Source organism: Malaclemys terrapin, chromosome 19, assembly GCF_027887155.1.
Source record: "Malaclemys terrapin pileata isolate rMalTer1 chromosome 19, rMalTer1.hap1, whole genome shotgun sequence".
NCBI lineage: Eukaryota > Metazoa > Chordata > Testudines > Emydidae > Malaclemys > Malaclemys terrapin.
The window spans coordinates 5,454,892-5,478,904 of NC_071523.1; the positions used below are offsets into that span (position 1 = coordinate 5,454,892).

Sequence of the window (24,013 nt, forward strand, 5' to 3'; positions counted from 1 at the left end):
GCTTTTGACTGCTGCTGTGAGATGGTGTGTGATATGAATAGTACCTTAGTATTCAGTAGTGTGCACTTATGGCCTTTGATGGTGAGCATGTATAACTGTTCAGTAGTAAAAAGAAAAAATAAACTGATTTATGTTTTTAATTTTAAAAACATCCATCAGCCTCCACTCATTGTCTATTTCTCTTTTCACACTGAGTTGCTGTTTTTTACCCCTTTCACAGCAGTGACTCCAGCAGCAGCTCAAGTGACGAGTCTCCAGCACGATCAGTTCAGTCTACAGCAGTTCCAGCACCCACATCCCAGCTGCTTCCATCTCTGGAGAAAGATGAGCCCCGTAAAAGTTTTGGGATCAAGGTTCAAAATCTTCCAGTGCGCTCAACAGGTAAAATCCATATGTGAAAGAGTGTCTCTTCAGAGTTGTCGGTAGGGAGAAGAAAAGAGGGATGGGAGCAGGCTGATTAGAAGAATTGTCTTTATCATGCATACCTGATATTAAATAAATGCAATATTTTATTAACCTCTGTAATAATATTTGCCAGTATCATTTAATATTGCATGGGAAAATATAAGTGCGGTTTAATGAGCCATGCTTTAGGAAACTTAGTTTCAAGGTTATTGCTATAATAATGTTATAATAAAATTGTCAGATAATATGTGAAAAGCCTTTAGTTTTGAACAAAGGTACATTCAGCAGACTTCAGTATTATTCCATTGAAGATCGAGATTCAGAGGGGTGAGATGTTGTATAGTTTTTCATTCTGTTTTGAGTGCCTCTGGCCAGTCAGTGGAATGGCCCTTATGTGGCCTTTGAATATCAGAATTCCATCTGCTCCTTGCATCATTGAAAATGAAAACACGTATAGTGCTGCGGTGGCACAGCTGTACCGATACCACTGCAGTGCATCTGGTGAAGATGCTCTATGCTGATGGGAGAGAGCTCTGAATAAACCACCCCTGTGAGCAGCATAAAGTATGCCAACATAGTGCTGTGCTTGGGGGGTGGAATATTCATGCCTATGAGGCAACATATGTTTTGCTAACATAAGCGGTGGCAAGGTTCCCTCTAATTTTTTACAACCATGTGCGGTATGAATTTTATGTGCACCAATATGGAGGTGATGTGACACATCATTCATATTGGTGTACATAACAAAATTCATGTGGTGAGGGTGGGTGGAGCTGAGCGGTTTGGAGTATGGGAAGGGGGCTCAGGGTTCAGGAGTGCGGGGGGGATGAGGGGTCTGGCTGGGGGTGTGGGTTCTGAGGTGGGGTTGGGGATGAGGGATTCAAGGTGCGGGAGGGGGCAGAGCGTTGGGGGTGTGGGCTCTGGGGTGGGGCCGGGGATGAGGGTTTGGGGAGCAGGCTGCCCCGGGGCTGTGGTAGGGAGAGAGGACTCCCCTCAGCCCTCTCTCGCCGCAGCAGCTCTGGCTCGCGGAAGAGGTGCCTCTCCCCGATCGTGGCAGGTCCGTGCCGGGGCTGTGCGGAGAGGCGCCACTCCCTGCCGCAGCTCTGAGCCCTTGCGCGGGGCTTAATAGGCCGCTGTGCAATTTAGAGGGAACTTAGGGCAGTAGTGTAGACATAGCCTAACATAAAAACGAGGAGTCCGGTGGCACCCTAAAGACTAACAGATTTATTTGGGCATGATGCATCTGAAGAAGTGAGGAGTTTTTTACCCACAAAAGCTTATGCCCAAATAAATCTGTCAGCCTTTAAGGTACCACTGGACTCCTCGTTGTTTTTGTGGATAGAGACTAATACGGCTACCCCTCTGATACATAGCCTAACATACTACAGGCAGAGCTGGTAGCATAGAGAGAAGTTTGCCCAACACTTCCCATTATAGGACCTTGGGCTGCTCTTGTGTCAGGGATGTGTCCTTTGCTGTCTTTGTAGAAAAACTGCCCAAATTTGACCAAGTTATAAGCCTTTGGGGGGGAAAAAAAAATTCTCAGCGTGTGTATGCTGAATAAACGTTAGAGTTTGTCAGCTAAATTCTCTGAAGATTCTGTCTGTATTGAATATGCACCAGCCCAAGGCCTCACTCGCTGAGCAGGACTTGCCCTGCAATTGCTGTTGTCTTCTGCTCTGAGCCACTGTGATGCCGGGTACTGGAATTGAGAGCAGATAGGCTCTCTGTTCTCAGTGCTCCTGCTGTTGGCCCCCAGGCAATATGGAGGAGGAAGAAAACTGACTAAAATGCAAAGGGGTGGGATAGAGGGAATACACGGGGCAAGGAGTCTGGAGGAGGAAGGTTTGGACCATCTTAATTTGGCCTCCTACGTATGCATTCATTCAGCATTTAATAACAAGACATCACACTTTTTTCACCATAGGACCCCTGCCTTATTCAGTGCACAAGATGAAAGGTGCTCTAGGAATGAATATGGGGTTGCCTAGTTAATGAGGCTGTTAATCTTGAGGATCCCACCTCATGTTGCAGCGTTTGGAAGGTGTATAGTGAATGAGGCAGAGGGCTAGGGGAAGAGAGGAGACGGTCTCATGGTTAGGGCAGTTGAAGGTTAACCTAGAGAACCGGATTCTATCCGTGTTTCTGTCAGAGTTCCTCTGTGTTGCTGGACGAGTCACTTAAGCATATTTTTCATGGGTGGCCACTAATTGTGTGTTCCTCATTTTATGGTTGCCCAACTTGAAACTCTGTGGCTGCGTCCACTCATAGCTGCAACTGACGTCACTGGGAGCTGTACTTTTAAGATATAAAGTGCTAAATTCTCTGAAAAATCAGGCTATATAAGCATCTCAAATTGGTCACTGGAAATTAGTGGTGAGCTCTGACAATTGTATATAGTTCCTCATATGTAAAAGGATAATAATACCATCTTACCTCACAGGCTTGTTGTGAAAATACATTCATTATTGTTTGTCAAGCACTCAGCTGCTATAATGATGAGCACCATAGAAAAGCCAATGAGGAAATAAATAATTCTGTATTCAGAGTGGGGTTGGAATAGTGTACATTCAATAAGGCATGTGATCACGTAATGAGCAGCTATTCAATATTTCACTTCATCCTCTCTGCTCAATGTGTGATCACAATCCATCGTGTGCCTGAATAAGGGAGGGATTCTGTGGAAAAAGTAGTATTTGATTACAAACTATATCTTAATGCATACGCACAAGGAAGCTGAATTAAAGTGGCACAGACAGCCTTAATTCTGGCATTTTCTGACTTTTGAGTGCTTGAGTTTGCAATTTTAATGTTCTTTGAATGTATTTGTTTGAGTAATATATATCCTAAGGAAGAGAGTTGTAAATCAAGGAATTCTGAGTAAAGGCTGCTAAAATGCCCTTTGTTTAGCATCTTCTCTCTCTCCCTCTCAAATGCATAGGCAGCTTGTGAAATCCCAGATGAGTTGTTTTTGCCAACACTGGATGAGCCCACATGCCTTAATTGTCTTTCCAAGAAGATTAGCACAAGTGATGCAAACAGTGGTATTCATAGATATATATTCAACCCAGTTTTGCAGGATTGCTGTTAGTAATATCTCCTCATATTGAGAACAGCAAGGATGTTAATGAAATAAACAATGATCTTTTACATGTCTCCGTACCCATTGTCTTAGGGCGGATGCCATTAATAGTAGTTGTATCCTCTTCAGGTAGCCCCAGTGATGTGGAAATCTACATGGGTGGGGCCTCAATTCTAAAGAGAAACATGAGGGCCAATTGGAGGCTCCTAAATATGAAAAATTAGCATACAATCATTTTATTATTTATATATATATATATATATATATATATATATATATATATATATATAAAATTTTAATTTCAGTGAAACTTGAAGGTCAAATAAAAACAAAGTGAAGTCACAATTTGGATAGAATATCAAAACTTGTTTGGCTTCGATAACATTGTAGCATTATAATGTTGGCAAATAATATTTGTATTTTACTTGTTTGTGTGTGGGTTTAGATACAAGCCTTAAGGATGGACTTTTCCATGAGTTCAAGAAATATGGAAAGGTGACGTCAGTGCAGATTCATGGGGCCTCCGAGGAGCGATATGGACTGGTGTTCTTCCGACAGCAGGAGGATCAGGAAAAAGCATTGAATGCATCAAAAGGAAAATTATTCTTTGGAATGCAGATTGAAGTGACGGCCTGGATAGGACCAGGTAAGGGAAAATATGTTGACTTCTTAACTTTCCTCTAGGGGTATAGTCATTATAAGAGTAGTGCATATAGAGTAACTGTTGTAAGATGGTAGCAAATGGAGTAAAAGAAACACTGCAACTACTCTGCCTTGCTGCAAAGCTATAATTTAAATTACCTGGTAAAAATGACAGAATAAATCACAGTGCAGGAAAAGTGAATGCCACTGGTCTACTCTGGGTACATCAGACAGGAAGAAAATTCTACAGCTGCAAACCCTCAGTGAAGGAAGCCTTCCATCCTTGCTAGGTAGTTACTTGTAGTGGCCAGTAGATTGTGTTCTGCTACTCCTTATTTCCACAGTGAAATATAGGCCAACACACAGTTTAGTTAGCATAATCCATGCTTCTTAAGGCATATCTTACATGTTTAACTTCCTATGAAGTATAAACACAGAATAACTTGTCTGGTTTCAAACTTGGTAAAAGGGCATTACTTTTTTAGAGTAATTTATCTCAAGATACATCATTTTCTTTCTATGTTCTAATTAATTAATTGGTGTGTGGCATTCAGGTATCCTTTCCATAAAAATATCATTAGCCTCCCTTTCCCCAACTGTGTAACTCTTCGTTTTACTAAGTAGGCGTTACAGTATGGTTACTGCATGGTTAGAAGGTGATGGGTACAGTACAAAATGGAATTTGGATAGTAGTACTTGAAGTTGGCTGTCTCCCAGCCAAAACAATTCAGGTGTGTTTGAATCCTCACAGATTTCTTTTCTGCCTTAAATTGCAAGTGTTGCTGTGAAAGGAGGACAGACTCCTTAAGGCCCTGAGGAATATAAAGTAAATGACACAACTTATGAAAGCCATAACTTTGGGTACACAAGTTTATGCTTTCATTTATTTGCCTTTAGCAAGTACAGTGGAATCTACTGTACTTAATTAATTGTTAAAGAAATAGATCCATCAAAACGTTTTTCCATGTACCTGATCAACACATACATGAATACAGTGAAGCCTGTTGAATTAAATCCTGGTAGTAGAAGACAATTTTGTTAAAAGAATAAACTTCTAGAGCAGCAAAGGTAGAATGCCATAACTTTTTAACTTACGGGCATCAAAACTTATGGCCCGTTTTCTCAGCATTAGTATAGTAGCATGACTTACAGATTTCAAACTCCTGGCATTAATGGAGTGCACAGATAGCTAAGAGGACACAACTGTATTTTTGTCAGAGGCAGTGATGCAACTTCAAACAATTTATAGTATTCCAAAAATAGGTTTTCCAAGAAACTGAGAACACCTCAGTATATTAAAATATGCTTTTCATCTCTACGGTGTCTAGAAACAGAAAGCGAGAATGAGTTTCGCCCTTTGGATGAAAGGATAGATGAATTTCACCCGAAAGCAACAAGAACACTTTTCATTGGTAACCTTGAAAAAACAACCACTTATCATGATCTTCGCAACATCTTTCAGCGCTTTGGAGGGATAGTGGTATGTGAATTCTCTTTGGTATAAGTTACTTCTGACCATTGCCTCAGTACAAAATGCACATCAGATTATTGAATGATTTAAGAAGCAGTAAAATGTAATATTAATCACTTTTTAAACATGTGAAATGTAGTTCATTCAATCATTTGATTGACATAAGTTATTTTTCTTGCCAGAATGTACTCCAGAGGCATTGTTTCGAGTTTGATGTGGTTTTAGCACACTTGTATTGCAGAGGAAATAACCTTGGGATGAAAACGGCCCTTGTGTGCAGTTACAAGAAGTATGTTAGGTGCAGTTACAAGAAACGGTTAAGGATATTCTGCAGGATAGGAGTGCGGCAGAAAAGTTATTAATGGTCGTCATGGATGTAAATATGCTCAATTCTATTTTCATGTCAGTATTACTGTTATGAAGTTAGTTTTTGTTGATTTTCTTTTTTAAACAAAGGGTTTAACTGCGGCTTGTGAAATCAGTCATAAGCTCCGACCGTCTGTTCTGTAACAATGGGGCAGAGTGAGACAATGACTAGAATGGTTAGTGATGACATGAGGGAGTTTGGCTTTTCACTGAACAAGCTTATCTGAGTGAGACAGTCACAGGAACGTTAATTCCCTTCTTTCTCCCACATTGCCATTACTCTACAGAGAGTGCACAGTGTTAAGATTTAAGAGAGATTTTCCTGATGAATCAAATATCCATCTACAGTACAGACAATAATATATAGTCCGCAGTATCAGACTTTCTGTATTGATAGCATACTTTGTTTACAACATTATTTTAGTAACTCTGGCTGTTGATGTACATTCAGTATTGTTTTCAGTCTGTCTAGAAATATTTCAGTTATTGGCATTTGAGGTATTAGTCTTTCAGATTTGGAGGAGTATATTTCATACTTATGCAAAATGCCATACTTTTTCTATCTGATATGCACAAATATGACTTACATTTTATTGTGAGGTTGCATGGCAGCTCTGTGGATTGCAACACCTTTATAAACTCTGAAGACTGATTTATCAATCTGCACACTGTTTGTAGCTCAGACCCTTTTCTGATGCAGAATTTCATGTTATACCATCTGAGCTGCCCCGAGGAAACAAAGATTAGTATTGGTAGTCAATAATAGTAGTGTGAAACATAAAACCATGATAAATTTGCAGATGAGACAAAAATTGGGGGAGTGCTAAATAATGAAGAGGACAGGTTACTGATAATATGCAATCTAGATTGCATGTAAAATGACAGTATGTGTTTTAATATAGCTAAATGTGTACATATAGAAACAAAGAACGTAGGCCATACTGACAGGATGGAGATGCTGTCCTGGGAAGTAGTGATTGAAAAAGATGTGACGGTCATGGTAGACAATCAGCTGAACATGAGTTCTCAGTGCAATGTTGTAGCCAAAAGGGCTAATGCAATCCTTGGTTTTGGAAACAGGATTATCAGGTGAGAGTAGAGAGGTTATTTTACCTCTGTATATGGCACAGGTGCGACCACTGCTGGAATACTATGTCCAGTTCTCTTGTCCACAGTTCAAGAAGGATGTTGATAAATTGGGGAGTTCAGAGAAGAGCCACAAAAACGATTAAAGGATTAGAAAATCTGCCTTATAGTGATAGGTTCAATGAGCTCAATCTATTTAACTTACCGAAGAGAAGTTTTTAAATCAAGAGGGGATGTTTTCCTAAAAGATCTGCTCTAGGAATTATTTTGGGGAAGTCCCATAGCCTGTGTTATACAGGAGGTCAGACTAGATGATCACTTCTGGCCTTGGAGTCTGTGAATTTATTGATGTCTTGTAAAGTGGTTTTATGTGAAATAGTGCCATATTATCAACGTTACTAGCAGGCCAGAATTCTAGTAACAATGCAGCCTTGCAAAAATGTCCTGAAAACGTAGCAGCCTAGGCACAAAGTAGACTTGCTTTTTACCCTTTTCAGTGCATAAGGAATAAACATGAAATTTTATTCTTCTGTCAAAATAAATTGCTTGCCAAAGGTGAGTGGACAAATATTATTTGCCAGGGCTACAGTAGTGGTTGGAAATGTAGTCCTTTATTAGTATTCCACTTTAATCATTAGGCTGCATCTGTAGAACTCCCATTCTTGAGTAAATCTCTTCCAGTTTACTTAGTTTCCTAAGGGCTTCAGGATGAGTGTCATGTTAAACTATGGCCTGGTCCCTAAATGTATTAACTATGAAATGAGTTTATCTTGAGCATTTGAACATTTATACTCAAATTAGTGTGCTAGCATTGGCACATGGCTCACAAAGGAAGCTTGTGCTGTTTAAAAAAATCAGATCAAATCTCTACTTTCTATTTTCAGCGTGGAATGAATCATCATGTGATGGGTTTGTTCTGAGACTGAGTATGTATGCCAGTATAGTAAGCCTGAATGTTGACCAAATGTCAGTTCTGAACCTGCTATTATTTAAGTTGATTAAAACCAGGTTTTGTTACACACAAATTGTTTTCCTCTGATTGCATCAGTTTTTGAACATGCCTGAGGTCTCTTGGGTAATGTGTCAGCAGTGGGATGTAGTTCATCTTTTTTTTGCCTTCATCTAATCGGTGCCAACTTGGTTTAAGAGAATAGTTCAGCATTGTCGTCTATTTATAGGAACAGGGTGGATGGATTGAGTTTATTTGGAAAAATAAAGCCTGTTTGGCTCTTCCCTCACAAACCAACTATTGGTTTGAGGCAGGTTGTTTCCCTTTAGGCCTTCCCAGGTGAAAATGAAGTTGTATTTCTGTGTGTGTTATGGGTCTGAGTACCTCCGTTTGACACAGTATTAACAAACAAAAGCTGCTATTCTGTGAGCAGATCACATTAACCGTCTTGGGTGTTCAGCAACATCCCTTTCTAGCTTTAACTTTTCATTGTGAAGAGCTTTCGTTGCATCAAGAAGGGTTTGGTTATACCACTGGAACGAGAAGCAGTAAAGCAATCACCTCGCTATCTGCTAATGTTTAAATCCTCTCTGTGACTAAAATGTTAATTAAGTGATGCTAGCTGTGGCACATGGCTTTTTTAGGGGAAAAAATCCATTTAGATCTAGTTTATACAGCTGAATCTGTTTACTTGCTGGCATATTGCTGAGCGTTGACTGCTTTTTTTTCAGGATATTGACATTAAGAAAGTGAATGGAGTTCCTCAGTATGCATTCCTGCAGTACTGTGATATTGCAAGTGTATGTAAAGCAATTAAGAAGATGGATGGGGAATACCTTGGAAATAACCGTCTCAAGGTAAAGAAATCCTCCTATAAACGCATTATCCTTCTGGTTAATTTTGTTTTCAGAGTTCTATAATTCTGTGTCAGCTTAGACTGTGGAAGTGAAGTTTTTCTTGTACTACTTTTGCCTTTCTTGCTGCTACTTTGTAGGTCAGATTAGATAGTGATACATTTTCAACCACCACCACGACAGACATTATTTGGTAACTTTATTGGCAACTGCAGCAGAGAGGCCAAGGATTGAATGGACATGGAGGCTGATTTATCTTCTCATTTTTAAAGGTAGTCCCTCCAGGTCAGTGTTTGGTGGGGCAGGGTAGGAAGATTGCCCTGCTCCTGCCAGTGCTGCACCGGTTCTGGGGAAAAGAAGATTATTTCAGTCCCCAGAGTTGTCAATCTGACACCTTTCAGAAGCACTAAATTTGCACAAAACCCAAATATATTAAATGAACGTTGTATTTATTTAAGCATGCAGAATTATTTTTATGATTTTGAGTTGCTTGCACCTGCGTGAGATGGTAATTTAAAAAAAACTATACAAATTAATAGTTTTCGTCAGATAATTCTAAATTAGGCATGCTCTGTTAAATTAGTTTAATAATTGTGAATTGTACTGATGGAAGTTTTGCCCTTTTGTGTTCAGCTGGGTTTTGGAAAGAGCATGCCTACAAACTGCGTGTGGTTAGATGGTCTTTCTACAAACGTAACGGATCAGTATTTAACTCGACATTTCTGCCGATACGGGCCTGTGGTAAAGGTAGGTGGGAGGCTTTGGTGTGTGGTTTGACGTTTACTGTCTTCCTCTCTTTACATCCTGTCCTTTCAACCCTGACTTCCAGGGTTTTATAGCTCAGACATAGAATTTGTCTCTGGGTTGAAATTTGGCCTACAAGGTGCCGTAGCTTTTCAGCCTGTTGGTCCAAAACATAGACCAGTTGCTTTTGGTATTTTGATGATGATATTTTGAATGAGCCGAGATAACAAACTTTAGAACTAGTCTGCTGCTCCTGTGCAGTGCAGTCTTTCCCACTACAAAGTTTCTTTAGAATTCTGATGTTGTTTCATGTTGGAACAATGCAGTCTAATTATGTGATTATATTTATGCGTGCTAATTACATAATTAGACAAAATTATGTTTTTTGCAAATAGAAATGACTCTGAAAAAAACCTACAGGAAATTCACACATGAAAAGGTACATAAAAATGTCATAGTTGCGCAACATAGTGGGGCACTTGAACTATGAACTATCCGGTCCCATTGCATGTAGGTATTTGAGATTTAGGCCATGACTTTGCAAGCATCTGAGCACATGCTTAACTTTAAGCATGTGAGTTGTCCAATTGACTTCAGTGGGACTATTCATGTGCTTAAAGTTAAACTTGTGTAAATGTTTGCAGGATTGGGGCCTTACCTCCTTAAGATTTCTGTGGGTACATGTTGCAGCTTTGACATTCTTTTAATGTAGCTTTTGTTGTTTGAATGTGTATGTGTTGCGAAGACAAACAATTGTTTCTAAATTGTGCACATATAGCAATTGAAGAATAGTACTACAGTTTGTAACAATACAGTTTGTTTTCATTTTGTGATTAAATGTTCCTCTTACCTTTTTTCCCCCCTATAATTTATTGGAAATTTTTCAAAAATATTTAAGTAGACCATGACACAGCAATACTCAGTCACCAAAGGAACTAATACAAGTAAAATACAGAAAAACAAAATAAAGGCATAATATACCTCAAGCCACAATATCCACAATTCAAAGCAGTCCCTTGTCCTTGTACTGTCTCTTCATTACAATATGTCTCATCAAAAAAGCCTGAAAATTATTTTCCTTGATTAAAAATTATTTTCTTACCGGTGTCCTCATGATTTAGGATTTTGTTGGGACTGACATTAAGTCCTGTGGATGAGGCTCTTATTTGGTTTTTGTTTTGTTTTTTTGTTTTTTACAGGTGGTGTTTGACCGCTTAAAAGGCATGGCCCTGGTTCTCTACAATGAAATTGAATATGCACAAGCAGCTGTAAAAGAGACCAAGGGGAGGAAAATCGGTGGGAATAAAATTAAGGTGTGCAGAATGACCTCTAAAAAAGAAAAAAAAAATTGTATTCAGGTCTTACCCCTTAAAATGCTGGCATTTTGCAAACTGCCAGCCAAAGGAATATGTAGTGGGACATATATGTCCCAAATCTCAAAGGGTTAAACTAACCTTTTACACTCGGCTTAAGCTGTTAGGACATTTTGAACTGTTACTCAGAAAGCTTTCTCCAGTATTCTGTCATTTTTTTCCACTGAACTTGCATCTCTAAGCTTCTGGGTGTTGGTGTCCATATTATTATTATTCTGTTGCTAGTGACTGAGAAGCAATACTACAAAGGCACCAAGCTAATCCAGGAGTTTGGGGTGTTAGCCCAATCTCTGAATTATCTTTCTCCTCCTCTTCCTCCTCTCCTAAAGAGTGGGTAATCACTTCAAGCATGATCTCTCACCTGGTTTATTCATCTAGAAATTTGATGTTTGTGGTGGTTAGAAGTTTTGAATACATTATATAGTTTTCTAAGTGTGGTGGTTGAATATAATAAGTAGCCTTTATATGGAATAAAAGATATGGTCATTAAAGATTTTGTATCTTGTGTTTGTAGGTCTTACTCCTTAGTGATTTTGAAACAAAAAATACTCATGTGTTTGTGCTCTGTTACTCTGGTTATACCAGTTTTCTTCTAAACTGATTATTTAAAATTCCTTTTTAATGTAAAAACTGTTGCATTGTGTCAAATGCATTTTGAAAAACCCATTCTAAATCGTAATTTTTATTCCCCCCCCCCCCCCCCCCAAAATAAATTGTGCCCTTATTTTCTCAGTGTTGTAGCAAGCAGTTGGGAAACAGCAAGTCATGATTAGAGCAGGGAGCTGGGAGTCAGGATTCCTGGATTCTGTTCCCATCCTTGCCGATGCCTTTCTATATAACCTTGGGCAAGTCATTTAGACTCCCATCTCTAAAGGGGATTAATAATGTTGATCCAACTTTCGTAAAGTGCTTTGATATCCTGGGATGAAAGGCACTATACGACTGCAAAGTGGTGCTGGTGGTATTACTATTTAATAATTTTGCTTTTGTTCCTTGAAACAAAATTATTTCAGTTGACTTTTCTTCACTAGCTGAAAGAAAATATCCTGACCAGAATTTATTTGTGTAGCTCCATAAAAACACATTGTGCTTTGCAGCACACTTATAATAAGGGAAAGGGCTTTCATCTCAGCAGGAGTAATTCCAGTCCTGAGGACTGTTTATTTTATTTTTTTTAACTGTATCGCACCCTTCTGCTTCCATCTTCAAGAACTGCAGGAGACATTGAAAACCTGTCAAAATGGTATATTTCTTTTACTGAACATGTATTACCCTTTATTTTTCAGGTGGATTTTGCAAACCGAGAGAGTCAATTGGCGTTTTATCATTCCATGGAGAAAACGGGTCAAGATATCAGAGACTTCTATGAAATGCTAGCAGAAAGAAGGCATGTATCGAATACATTGATTCCATTCTCTTGCTTTTCAAATAGGATTTTAAATGTACAGTAGTTAAAATTCCAGGACATAACGCCCAAATAGTAATTAAAGTAATCCTTAAAATAAAGGATTCTCTCCCAAGCCTACTCCCTCCCCCTAGAGCGCACACACTCTTTATCCTGTTGACTCTCCCTCCTTTTTAAGATGTACGTTTAATTGAAAAGTCACTGTTAGAGTTTGAACTTGGTGCAGAAAGCTTTCTGTGGTCATCATCGACACAGATGATACATTGAAGCAGACAGGTGCGCTCATGGAATGTGCTGCAGTTTTTTGTATATATTTTAGTATCTTAGTTTTAATGTTTAGCTTTTTAAACTTTTTTTTCACAGATGTGAATTATCAGCCTTAAGCTACACAAATTGGCAGATAAAAGCCAAGCAATGGATTATGGCTCTGAACTCCATCGCATACTAAAATTCTTATATGGAGTACAAAAAAATTAAGGTGTATGTGAAAAATTTGACTGAAACTTTTGGTTAGTTTGTATATATGCTCAGCTACCCAGCTCACTTGCTGCTTCATCTGTTAATAGCTAGGGAATGGAAAGAGTGCTTTATGTAATTCCTCTCCCCACCCTCAAAATAGTATATAAATTAACAAGCAACACGTGCTATTACAACAGTCAGATATTTTTCTAATCTATTGAGCTGAAAGTGAAGTTTTACACTCAGACCCACCACTTCCCTAGTAGTATGATTTCTAGTATTGCTAAAATAGTAAAAGCTCTGAGCAGGACTTCCATTTCTCTTGCTATTTGTCATGAAAAATATCTTCTATCTAGATATTTTTCTATAGCATCTGTCATCATGGTGTGTAGGGGATTGTACATGGGGTTGCAGAAGGGTCACTCATTTCTCTAGACTCTGGTTTAATGCAGCCTAAAACAGTTCCCCTCATTTTTTTGGATGGTTGAAAAACCTACCAATCTTTTCATTACCAATGATTGTGGTAAAGGATGGGCAAGTAAATATGAATCGGTAAATTTTTATGACTGTTTTAAAAACTGGCTTATTTAAGATTCTGAATTGCTTGTAAATGAATCCAGCATGGTATCGCTTGCACTAATGAGCTACACATTCTCTCAAAACGTGCTGCTCTTGTTTTAGAGCAAAGTAGATCAAAATAACATGTGTAATGTTGCCAGCTTTTAAAAAGTGAAGATGAGTTTGGAAATTGGAAATGATCATTTGCATAATGGAAATGAATTGGTGTGTTCCCAAATCATTGCCAAGAATTGTGTTCTGCCAGCAGGCAGACAGTGACAATTTCCTCTGGCTGAACTACACTGAATTAGAAAAAGAGAACTGCGTTCATCAGATGTCTTTTAGTACACACGTCATTTAAGCTGATCTTTGCTGTGAAATATTTCTGACTAGAACACGGTTTTCTAGAACAAGATGAAACTTAGACATCTGTTTTTCTTTCTTTCTTTAAAAAATCAGCTGTCATTATCAAAACCAATGTCTGATTTGAATGTTCACATAATCTTTACTTGGGAGCAATGAACCAGGGAGCATAGAGGTCTGTTGGTGTGAGCTTAGGGTGAGCATGTTACTCATGAATAATAAAGCCACAACTTAAATTATGCAGGACACCATTTTGTGTAACAACTATGTACCACATTATTATATAATCTGCATGTTACACACCATTTTACAGAAAATCTTTTTTAAAATGCTATAGATAATTTCTAAACCTTTTATTGGGACTGTATCCTTCTAGCTGTAAAGCCAGGTTTTCTTACTATTATGAGTGTACCGGGCTCGAGGAGAGAGAAAAATAATGAATACATTTTATCAAATTCTACAAATACCTTCGATAACTTTTCTACATAAAAATGTTACAGTTTTAAGGCCCCACATATCAGAACTTTCTAAGACTAGAAGCAAGTGATATGTGCCCCTTTGGAAAAACTGGGAATCTTCTTTCGAATAGTACAAAGCACCTGTTTTAAGGTCTTCAGGGTCATGAAATATTTGACCCTAAACCTGTTAATGATTCAGAATTTTTGCATATTGCACATTCTGGGTCTTGTGCAAGTGTAAGTTCTTTGGGAACATCTTTGTCAGGTTGACTTTTTTAAATGACAGCTGCTCAAACTGCCTGAGCTATTGTAGTTGTTAGAAATTATCCCAAAGGAGACGGGTTAGGGGCAGAGTGCAAGTGAGGCAATCTAAGGCATATGATAAATACAGTTTATCATATGGCTCAGCAATTTATCATTTATAAAGCATTTTGCCAGTTGGACAGACCCACTTGGGTGACAGTCTGCAGTGCAAAGGGTAGCCATTTTTTTCAGATTAACTTTTTGATTTTTAAAGAGACAGGTTTTGGTCCTATATGAATTTGGCCTAAACTTCCAATGGTGGACTCGATCTCATTAGCATGACTCCACCTGTCCCCATTAGCTGTCTCCTGACAGTTGCAATCCATAATATTCCATAATCTTTTGTAGAATGAAAGTATGTGTTCCTTTTAGGGGGGAACGGGTAGTTTTATTTTTTGTACACTTACAAGGTAGAAACATTCCACTTTTAGCACTATGTGCAAATGTGTGAAAGAGAGAGGGTGTAAAACATACTTTTAAATGGTTGGGGAATCAGAGTACTGCATGCACGTCTAATGTAACGAAGATACAAAAAAACCCCTATCTGCCGTGAAACTTGTCTTATTGATTTTTGGAGTTTACAAATGTTGACATAGTTCCCTCTTACTGGTTACAACTTACTAGTTGAGAGATGGAAACCTTAACTTTTGATCTGATGTATGTTTTCAGAGCTAATTACTGCTCTCTCATTAGTAGCAGCTTTTGAAAGTGGGAGGTCTTTATATATACAATGAAGCTTTTGCTCTGTAGGGTGCACTTTCATCAAATTGGTTTATACACCTCTACCCCGATATAACATGAATTTGGATATAACGCGGTAAAGCAGTGCTCCGGAGGGGGCGGGGCTGCGCACTCCAGTGGATCAAAGCAGGTTCGATATAACGCGGTTTCAGCTACAACGTGGTAAGATTTTTTTTGGCTCCTGAAGACAGCGTTGTATCAGGGTAGAGGTGTATTTGTTCCCTGAATAAGGATGTAAATACTAATTGGAGTAGGGGAGGTGGGGGAAACCACGATAATAGGATTGATTCAAAGAGGTTCATCCAAGCTACCTGATGAACAAAATAACTGATTTACTATGTATCTGAGACTAACACATTGATTCATCCACTATGCACTTATTCATTGTTATTAAATCGATCGGTACAGCTATGATTATCTGCCATGATCTATAACTAAATAAAGAAACTATCATAAAATAATTTTTCATGTAGAAAAGTTTCATAATTCAACACTTTGGTTAACAGGGAAAACTAACCACTGTATTGTTCTTGTTTTTGGCAGAGATGAAAGAAGAGGATCTTATGAATATGCCCCTGATCGTACTTACTATGAGACTGTTAGAACTCCAGGGACGTATCCTGAAGATCCTAGGAGAGAATATCCTGCACGAAGCAGAGAATTTTATGCAGAATGGGATCCTTATCAAGGAGACTACTATGACCCGCGATACTATGACGATCCACGTGAATACAGGGATTACAGAGGAGATCCTTATGAACAAGATATAAGGGAATACAGTTATAGACAACGAGAGAGAGAGAGGGAAAGAGAGCGTTTTGAATCGGATCGGGACAGAGATCATGAAAGGAGGCCAATTGAACGCAGTCAAAGTCCAACTCACTCCAGACGTCCACCGAGTCCTGGAGCATCTCCCTCACAATCAGAAAGGCTTCAGAGTGATTCTGAAAGGAGGATCTACAGCAGGTCTTCAGATCGTAGTGGGAGCTGCAGCTCACTTTCTCCTCCAAGATATGACAAACTTGACAAGACGCGTGTAGAGCGTTATGCAAAAAATGAGAAAAATGATAAAGAACGTGCTTTTGACCAAGAGCGAATAGACAAAGATAAACGTTTGGTGAGGAAAGAGAAGCCAGAAAAACTAGAAAAGGATAAAACTGATAAGCAAAAACGAAAAGCAAAAATTCATTCACCGAGCTCTCAATCTTCTGAAACGGACCAAGAAAATGAGCGAGAACCCAGCCCTGAAAAATTAAAGGGCAATAGTAAACAGAGTAAAGAGAGAGCTGACAAAGAAGGGACAGCCAAAAACCGCCTGGAACTAATGCCATGTGTGGTGCTGACTCGAGTAAAAGAAAAGGAAGGGAAAGTTATTGATCAGCCTGCTTTGGAGAAACTGCGAGCAAAGCTTGAGAATGACACTATTAAATCTCCACTTCTTGAACAAAAAGTCCAGACATCTCAAGTTGAGCAAACAAAATCTGACCAGTCTAAACTGGAACCTGTTAGAACTAAGGTGCCAAAAGAAAAGGTACTTGCCAGTCACGTAGAAGTAGTTGATAAAGAGGGAAAATTGAAGTCCAAGAAACACTTGAAGACAGAGCAGACTACAGAAGGGGCAAACGCAATAGAGCTTGACAAGTTAGAGGCTCGTAAAAGACGTTTTGCTGATGCAAACTTGAAATCTGACAGGCAAAAACTGGAAGTTAAAAGAAGCAACCAAGACGAGGAAGATGCTGCACGCATGGTCTTGAAAAAGCAGCTTGATGTGACAACTTCATCTAGAGAAGTTACAGCGTTCCGGGAGGGAGAATTGGAAAGAAAGCCCTTGAGGAAAGAGATGCTTAAAAGGGAATCTAAGAAAATTAAACTGGAAAGACTTATTACTGTTACCAGCCCCAAAGACACACAGGAGCCGGCTAATGTCTCCGTGGGGCTTGGCTTGCGTCCCAGTTTAGAACTGCAGCCTCGGCTAGGAGAGCCTGTTGATGAACCAGTGGAAACTCAAGAAATCCTTTCTAAAAACCTTAATCCAATAAAACCACAGCACAAACAAATGCAGCTGTTAGATGATCAAGGAACAGAGAGAGAGGACATGAAGAAAAATTTCTGTGGTCTTCCCGAAGAGATTCCTGACCATAAATTTGGCCAGGAGAAACCTCAATCAGCTGATACAGAAGAGAAAATTGGTATTGACATTGATTACACACAAAGTTATAGAAAACAAATGGAGCAAAGTCGCAGATTAAAACAGCAGATGGAAATGGAGATAGCAAAGTCTGAGAAGTTTGGCAGTCCAAAAAAAGAAGTAGACGAATATGAAAGGCGTAGCCTGGTTCATGAGGTGGGCAAACCCCCACAAGATGTCACAGATGACTCTCCACCAAGTAAAAAGAAAAAGGCTGACCATTTTGATTTTGAAATTAGCACTAAAAGAGAGAGGAACTATAGAAGCTCTCGCCAGGTGAGCGAAGATTCTGAAAGGACTGCCTGTTCACCTAGTATCCGACACTTTCCTTTTCATGAGGATGATGACACACTAGATTCCCCAAGGCTAATGCCGTTAAAAGAAACCAAAGAATCACCGAAAATAGAAGAAAAGGGTCTTTCATATTCCAATATGACTGTGAGGGAGGAGTCCCTAAAATTTAATCCCTACGATTCCAGCAGAAGGGAGCAGATGGCAGAAATGGCCAAAATAAAGCTATCGGTACTTAGTTCTGAAGATGAATCAAATCGATGGGAATCTCAAGTGAAACAAGAGCCTGGCAGAGTTGATATTAGCTTCCCAAGTAGTGTAGTTAAAAGAGACAGCATACGAAAGCGGTCTGTACGGGACTTGGAACCAGGGGAGGTACCTTCAGATTCTGATGACGACAATGAAAATAAACCCCATTCTCCTAAAGCCTCCTCATTATTAGAGAGTTCCAGGTTATCTTTTTTATTAAGGGACAGAGAAAGAGAGGAAAGGCTGTCAACTTCTTTAGAAAGAAACAAATTTTACTCCTTTGCATTGGATAAGACAATCACACCAGACACAAAAGCCTTGCTTGAAAGAGCTAAATCTCTCTCTTCATCTAGAGAAGAAAACTGGTCTTTTCTGGATTGGGATTCAAGATTTGCTAGTTTTAGAAACAATAAAGACAAAGAGAAAGTTGACTCTGCTCCGAGACCTATTCCATCTTGGTATATGAAAAAGAAAAAAATCAGGACCGATTCAGAAGGAAAACTAGATGATAAGAAAGAGGATCATAAAGAGGAGGAGCAAGAGAGACAGGAATTGTTTGCTTCTCGATTTTTACATAGCTCAATCTTTGAACAAGATTCTAAACGTCTACAGCATTTAGAAAGAAAAGATGATGACCTGGACTTCATTTCTGGTCGAATATATGGGAGACAGACTTCTTCTGATGGGAGTAACAGTGCCTCTGAGTTGGTGCAAGAACCAGTTGTTCTTTTTCACAGTAGATTTATTGAGCTAACCCGAATGCAGCAAAAAGAAAAGGAGAAAGATCAAAAACCAAAAGAAGTGGAAAAGCAGGAAGACAAAGAAAATCGGCCTAAGACACCAGAAACTGTTCCTGATAATAAAGAACCAGAACATAAATCTTCATCATTAGTTGGGCCTTCTTCAGTCACAGTTGTACCTCAAGAATCCGCACCAGTCATATCTGAGAAGGTAGCAAATGAAAAAATAGTTGTGGATATAACTTCTGCAAGAGAAGAAAGGCCATCTGAACTTGCTTCTACAACAGAAGAACCAAAACCTCTTCCTGAACTTGTTGCTCCTGTCAAAGTAGAACCACCTGAGCAGCTTGAACCTCCCCCAGTAATAGAAGTCAATAAAGATGTCATTCCTGCAACTGTAGCTTCTGAGGAAGACTCAGTATCTACAGAGCATCCTTCATACTTGGATACAAAGCCGCCTACACCGGGAGCTTCATTTTCACAAACCGACATCAACGTAGATCCAGAACCTGACAACACACCGTTGATTCCACCACCTCCCAAATTGGTTCAAAAGTCTGATGACTCTAGCAAACCGAAAGAGGAAAGTGCCCTACCTGCTGCTAACGCCGATCCTAATGCAAGTCAGAAAGCAGAGGTAGTGGCTGAGATTCTGCCTCCTGTTTCTGACAATGACATGGAAGTCGAACCCCCGGTTGTTGTAAAAGATAAAAAATCATACAAAAGTAAACGTTCCAAGACTCCTGTCCAGTCAGCCACAGCAAATATCACAGAGAAACCTGTCACAAGGAAGAGTGAAAGGATTGACCGTGAAAAACTTAAAAGATCAAGCTCTCCTCGTGGGGAAGCACAGAAACTTTTAGAATTGAAAGTAGAAGCAGAAAAAGTTTCAAGAAATGCTGCTAAATCTCCTAGTGCTGCAACAGAGCCAGAAAACATAGAGCCAAGTTTGCCAGTAGGTCGAACTAGACGCAGAAATGTAAGATCCGTTTATGCTACCACAGGAGACAATGAAGGCCCATCTCCAATGAAGGATCCAGCAGAGGTAACTAGGTCTACCAGGAAAAGAGGAGAAAAGGAACCTCAGGAGACTGTGACAACTGTTCCTACCACACCAAGAAGAGGAAGGCCTCCAAAATCACGCCGTAAGCCTGAGGAAGAAATCTCTCCTATTAAGACAGAACCGGTACAGCAAGAGGCAGAAGAGACTGAGACTAAAGAAACAGTGGAAACCCCTAAACCTGCAGAGGGATGGAGATCTCCTAGATCCCAAAAACTAACACATGGTCATTCATTAGCTGCAAGCAGTCAGCAGGGGAAAAAAGGGAAAAATGAACCGAAGGCAGAGATCGCTGTAGAATCTGAAGAGGCCACTGAAACAGCTGGTCAAGAACAAAATATTAGTGAGAACAGCAATAAATTAAAGACTACAGACAAAGAAGCAGCAGCAAGCGAACAGAAACGTGACAGAAAAGAACTTGATGTGGACAAAAATCTTCCAGAAACCCCGACCGTTGAGATGGTAGAGAAAAAAAATGCCCCAGAAAAAGCTACTAAATCCAAACGAGGAAGATCTAGAAATGCCAAGACTGTTGTAGATAAAGCATCCTTGTGTCTGAAAAATGTGGAAATACGTCTCAATGTTGATGAAGTCAAAGGTGCCCTGCGACCAAGTGAAGAGGAAGCAGAGCCTGTGGCAATATCACCAGCAAAAATCAAAAGCCCACAAAAAGAGGACAATTTGTCACCCCATTTTGTAAAGAATGAGCCAGAAGATCCGTTCCAGGAAACGGAAAAAGAAATTATGCATGAACCAAACCAATCCCCGGAAGCTGCCCAGTTAGCAAAGCAGATTGAACTTGAGCAGGCTGTGGAGAACATTGCAAAGCTCACTGAAACACCATCAGTTGCGGCTTACAAAGAACAGGCAGCTGACGTGTCTGAAGTTCGTCAGGAGGAGGAGGGAGACAAACCTGCACATCAGGCGAGTGAAACAGAACTGGCAGCAGCTATCGGATCCATCATCAATGATATTTCTGGAGAAACAGAAAGCTTTCCTGCTCCTCCACCTTATCCTGCTGCTGAATCAGAATCTGAGATACCTGCAGAACCAGCCGTGCTACCATCCCCTAGGGAAGAAATGGAGCCTGAAACTGATCTGGCAGTTAACAATATCTTGGAAACAGAAGCTGCCGGTGGACCCTCCGTGCAACAAGTAACTGGCACTACCCCATCAACAGTAGAGGCAGAAAATAAGGAGGCTGAAGTGAGCTTCAGTGAATCTTCAAATTCTGCACAGGAAGCTGACACTTTACAAGAAACTGAAGTTTCTCGGAAGGAAAAAGGCCGTCAAAAGACTACCCGGCAAAGACGTAAACGGAGCATGAGCAAGAAAGGGGAGACTGCCGAAGTTAGTGCTTTTGAACCTGAAAGGGTACAAAGGAAGTCTCCTAATGCCAATGAAGTTAAGGCAAAACCAGAAGAAACCCTGAAAGATGAAAAGCAAAATAAAAATTCTGTTCAGGTTTCTACTGAATTGAATATTACTGATGCAAGCAAAGCTGCAACCACTGAGAGAACTTCTCATGAAGCTGTTTCTGAGAGCAACGTCCCTCCTAAAGCTCCTGCTCCTCTGGACCTACCTTCCCAGCCCGTTCCTGTGGATGATGTGAGCCAAACTGGATTCAAGCTACGGCCAGCTATTGAAAATGCACCTGTTACTCCACCAAGTGCTTCAAATATGACCGTTCCTGCAGCTCCTTCTGCAACTGCAGCAAAATTACCCGCCCCTGCACCAGTTGGGATAGCCCCCCTCCATTCCAGCACCACCAACGTGACAGAATGGATTGTAAGGCACGACGACACCCGTGCTCGTTCCACCCCACCACCAGCTCTTCCCCCTGATACTAAAGCGTCTGATATTGATACAAACTCCAGTACTCTAAGGAAGATACTTATGGAGCCCAAATATGTTTCAGCAACTAGCCTTGCTACTACGCATGTCACAACTTCTGTTGCTGAGCCAGTTAGTGCACCTCGTTTGGAGGAGGCACCTCCTCATCCTCCAGTAGAGGCCATAAAACCAGTGTCGGAGGAAAAACCAGCAGTTCCTATCACTAATTCTTTGGATCCCCCAGTAGCAGAGGCACCAGTTTTCAGTGAGAAAGAAAAAATAAGTACAGTTATTGCCCCCAAAGCTACTTCCGTTATAAGCAGAATGCCCCATAGCGTTGATCTAGAGGAAACTCCAAGGATAACATTGATGAAGCAAGTCCCCCAAACCCAGACCTGTTTAGTTAATGCCCCTTCACCAAAATACAAGCAGAGACCTAGCACAAATGATAACAGCAGGTTTCATCCAGGATCTATGTCTGTTATTGAAGATAGGCCAGTGGAAACTGGATCCAGCCCAGGTCTGCGAGTAAACACTTCAGAGGGTGTTGTACTTTTGAGTTACTCAGGACAGAAAACAGAGGGCCCTCAACGAATCAGTGCAAAGATCAGTCAGATTCCCCCAGCAAGTGCTGTTGATATAGAGTTTCAGCAGTCTGTGTCCAAGTCACAAATTAAACAAGAACCTATTACTCCATCGCAGCCAGCACCGAAAGGCTCTCAAACTCCCACAGGATATGGGAATGTGTCCACCCATTCTTTGGTACTAGGAACCCAACCTTACAATACATCACCTGTGATCTCCTCCGTTAAACAAGAACGCACTACCTTGGAGAAATCTGAATCAGGCCACCTTTCTGTCCAGACTCCTGCTTCTCAGTCAGGGCCTGTTAAAGTCCTCTCCCAGACTGTAAACACTCCACCTGTACTAGTTCACAACCAGATGGTACTCTCTCAAAGTGTAGCTTCCGCCAACAAAAAACTTCCGGATCTGACTGCTCTGAAAGTGGAGACTAAGGCTCTTCAGCCATCAAACTTGAGCCCTGGGGTCAGTCCTCATCACCCTTCCCTGTCTGGTAAAATGCATGCAGAAGCAAACCATGTCAGCTCAGGACCCAACACCCCAACAGATCGGGCTATTTCTCATTTGGGGGTTACAAAACAGGAGCCGCATTCCCCACGTACAAGTGGGCATTCTCCCTCTCCGTTTCCAAGGGCTTGTCATCCTGGCAGTACCTCCTCTCCAGCTTTATCTAGTAACACCTCTGTCATGCTGGCGCCAGGAATTCCTGTGCCTCAATACATATCCAGTATGCACCCTGAGCAATCTGTTATAATGCCCCCTCATAGTGTCACACAGACTGTATCCCTGGGCCATCTGTCACAAGGTGAAGTGAGAATGAACACCCCTCCTTTGCCTGGTATTCCCTATGGCATCCGCCCAGAAGCGCTCCACTCTCCCAGAGCAGCTCTACAATCCCAGATCGAAATTAGACCGCAGAGATCCAGCACACCTCAGCCAGCTCCAATAAGAGACATAGTCATGCCTCCGTTATCCTCTCAGCATCCCCCAGAAGATGAGATGCATTACCATCATACTGTGTGTAGAGGGTCCGCCCCTGTACAGTCCGACGTGTTAGTAATGCAGACAGATTATCGCATGCATGCTACGGGTATAAGACTCGACCAGTACAATGTGCCTCGAGATGTGAGGATGATGATGCACCCACACTTGGCAGCAGTGGGCGACCACCACCCCGAAACGAGACAATCCAGAACACCAGAAGGGTCTGTGAAAACTCCCCCAGTCAGCAAGACTCCACAACCTGGAAAAGAGGCGTCCAAGTCTTCTGAAGTCAAAATGGCGCACTCTCCCCACAGTGAGCCCCGGCTCCTCAGCGTCCCTCCCAGCAGCCAGCTTCCTGGACTGCCTTTGACACAACCTGTGGTTGTACCTCATGGAGTACAGATCATGCATCCTGCAGGGAGTTCCTTTCATGATTATAGATCTGTGTATGGCGACATGAGAAATTACCATACAGCAGCCCAGCTTGGTCATCCTCAGTTCCCTGGAGCATCGCCAATTGGTCTGCCTTCCCGGAGTATGACCCCATCTCAGGTGAGGAAAATTATGATTTTCTCTGTTTGTTTTCCTTTACCTGAGTTTAAAACATACTATGATAAATATAGTCCTAATGCAGTTGCAGCTTACTGTACTGGGAGTTACAACTGGGATGAGTTTGGCTCGTTCCTCATGCACTCTGCCCTCTCCATTTAAGGTTGTGTTTTATAGTACTACAATGCTAAAAATCAGTTGTTTTTGTTTGAGAAATATGGGATAAACACCTTTTTGAAGCTACTGGTAAGGAATTTAGGGGGGAGAATCCCCTAATT

General features: G+C 40.6%; 1 protein-coding gene across 6 annotated transcripts in view; it reads left to right on the top strand.

Moving 5' to 3' along the window:
* SPEN (spen family transcriptional repressor) overlaps positions 1-24,013 on the top strand; it is a 95,590-nt gene that overhangs the window by 65,052 nt on the left and 6,525 nt on the right. For 3 of the 6 annotated variants that reach the window (XM_054009154.1, XM_054009158.1, XM_054009157.1), the window contains 8 exons: positions 221-381; positions 3,933-4,133; positions 5,458-5,609; positions 8,733-8,858; positions 9,489-9,602; positions 10,799-10,912; positions 12,259-12,359; positions 15,803-23,738. In XM_054009154.1, the coding sequence (XP_053865129.1) occupies positions 221-381; positions 3,933-4,133; positions 5,458-5,609; positions 8,733-8,858; positions 9,489-9,602; positions 10,799-10,912; positions 12,259-12,359; positions 15,803-23,738 (8,905 nt within the window). The remainder of the gene's footprint in view (positions 1-220; positions 382-3,932; positions 4,134-5,457; positions 5,610-8,732; positions 8,859-9,488; positions 9,603-10,798; positions 10,913-12,258; positions 12,360-15,802; positions 23,739-24,013) is intronic. The other 3 variants (XM_054009156.1, XM_054009155.1, XM_054009159.1) reach the window with 3 other exon arrangements.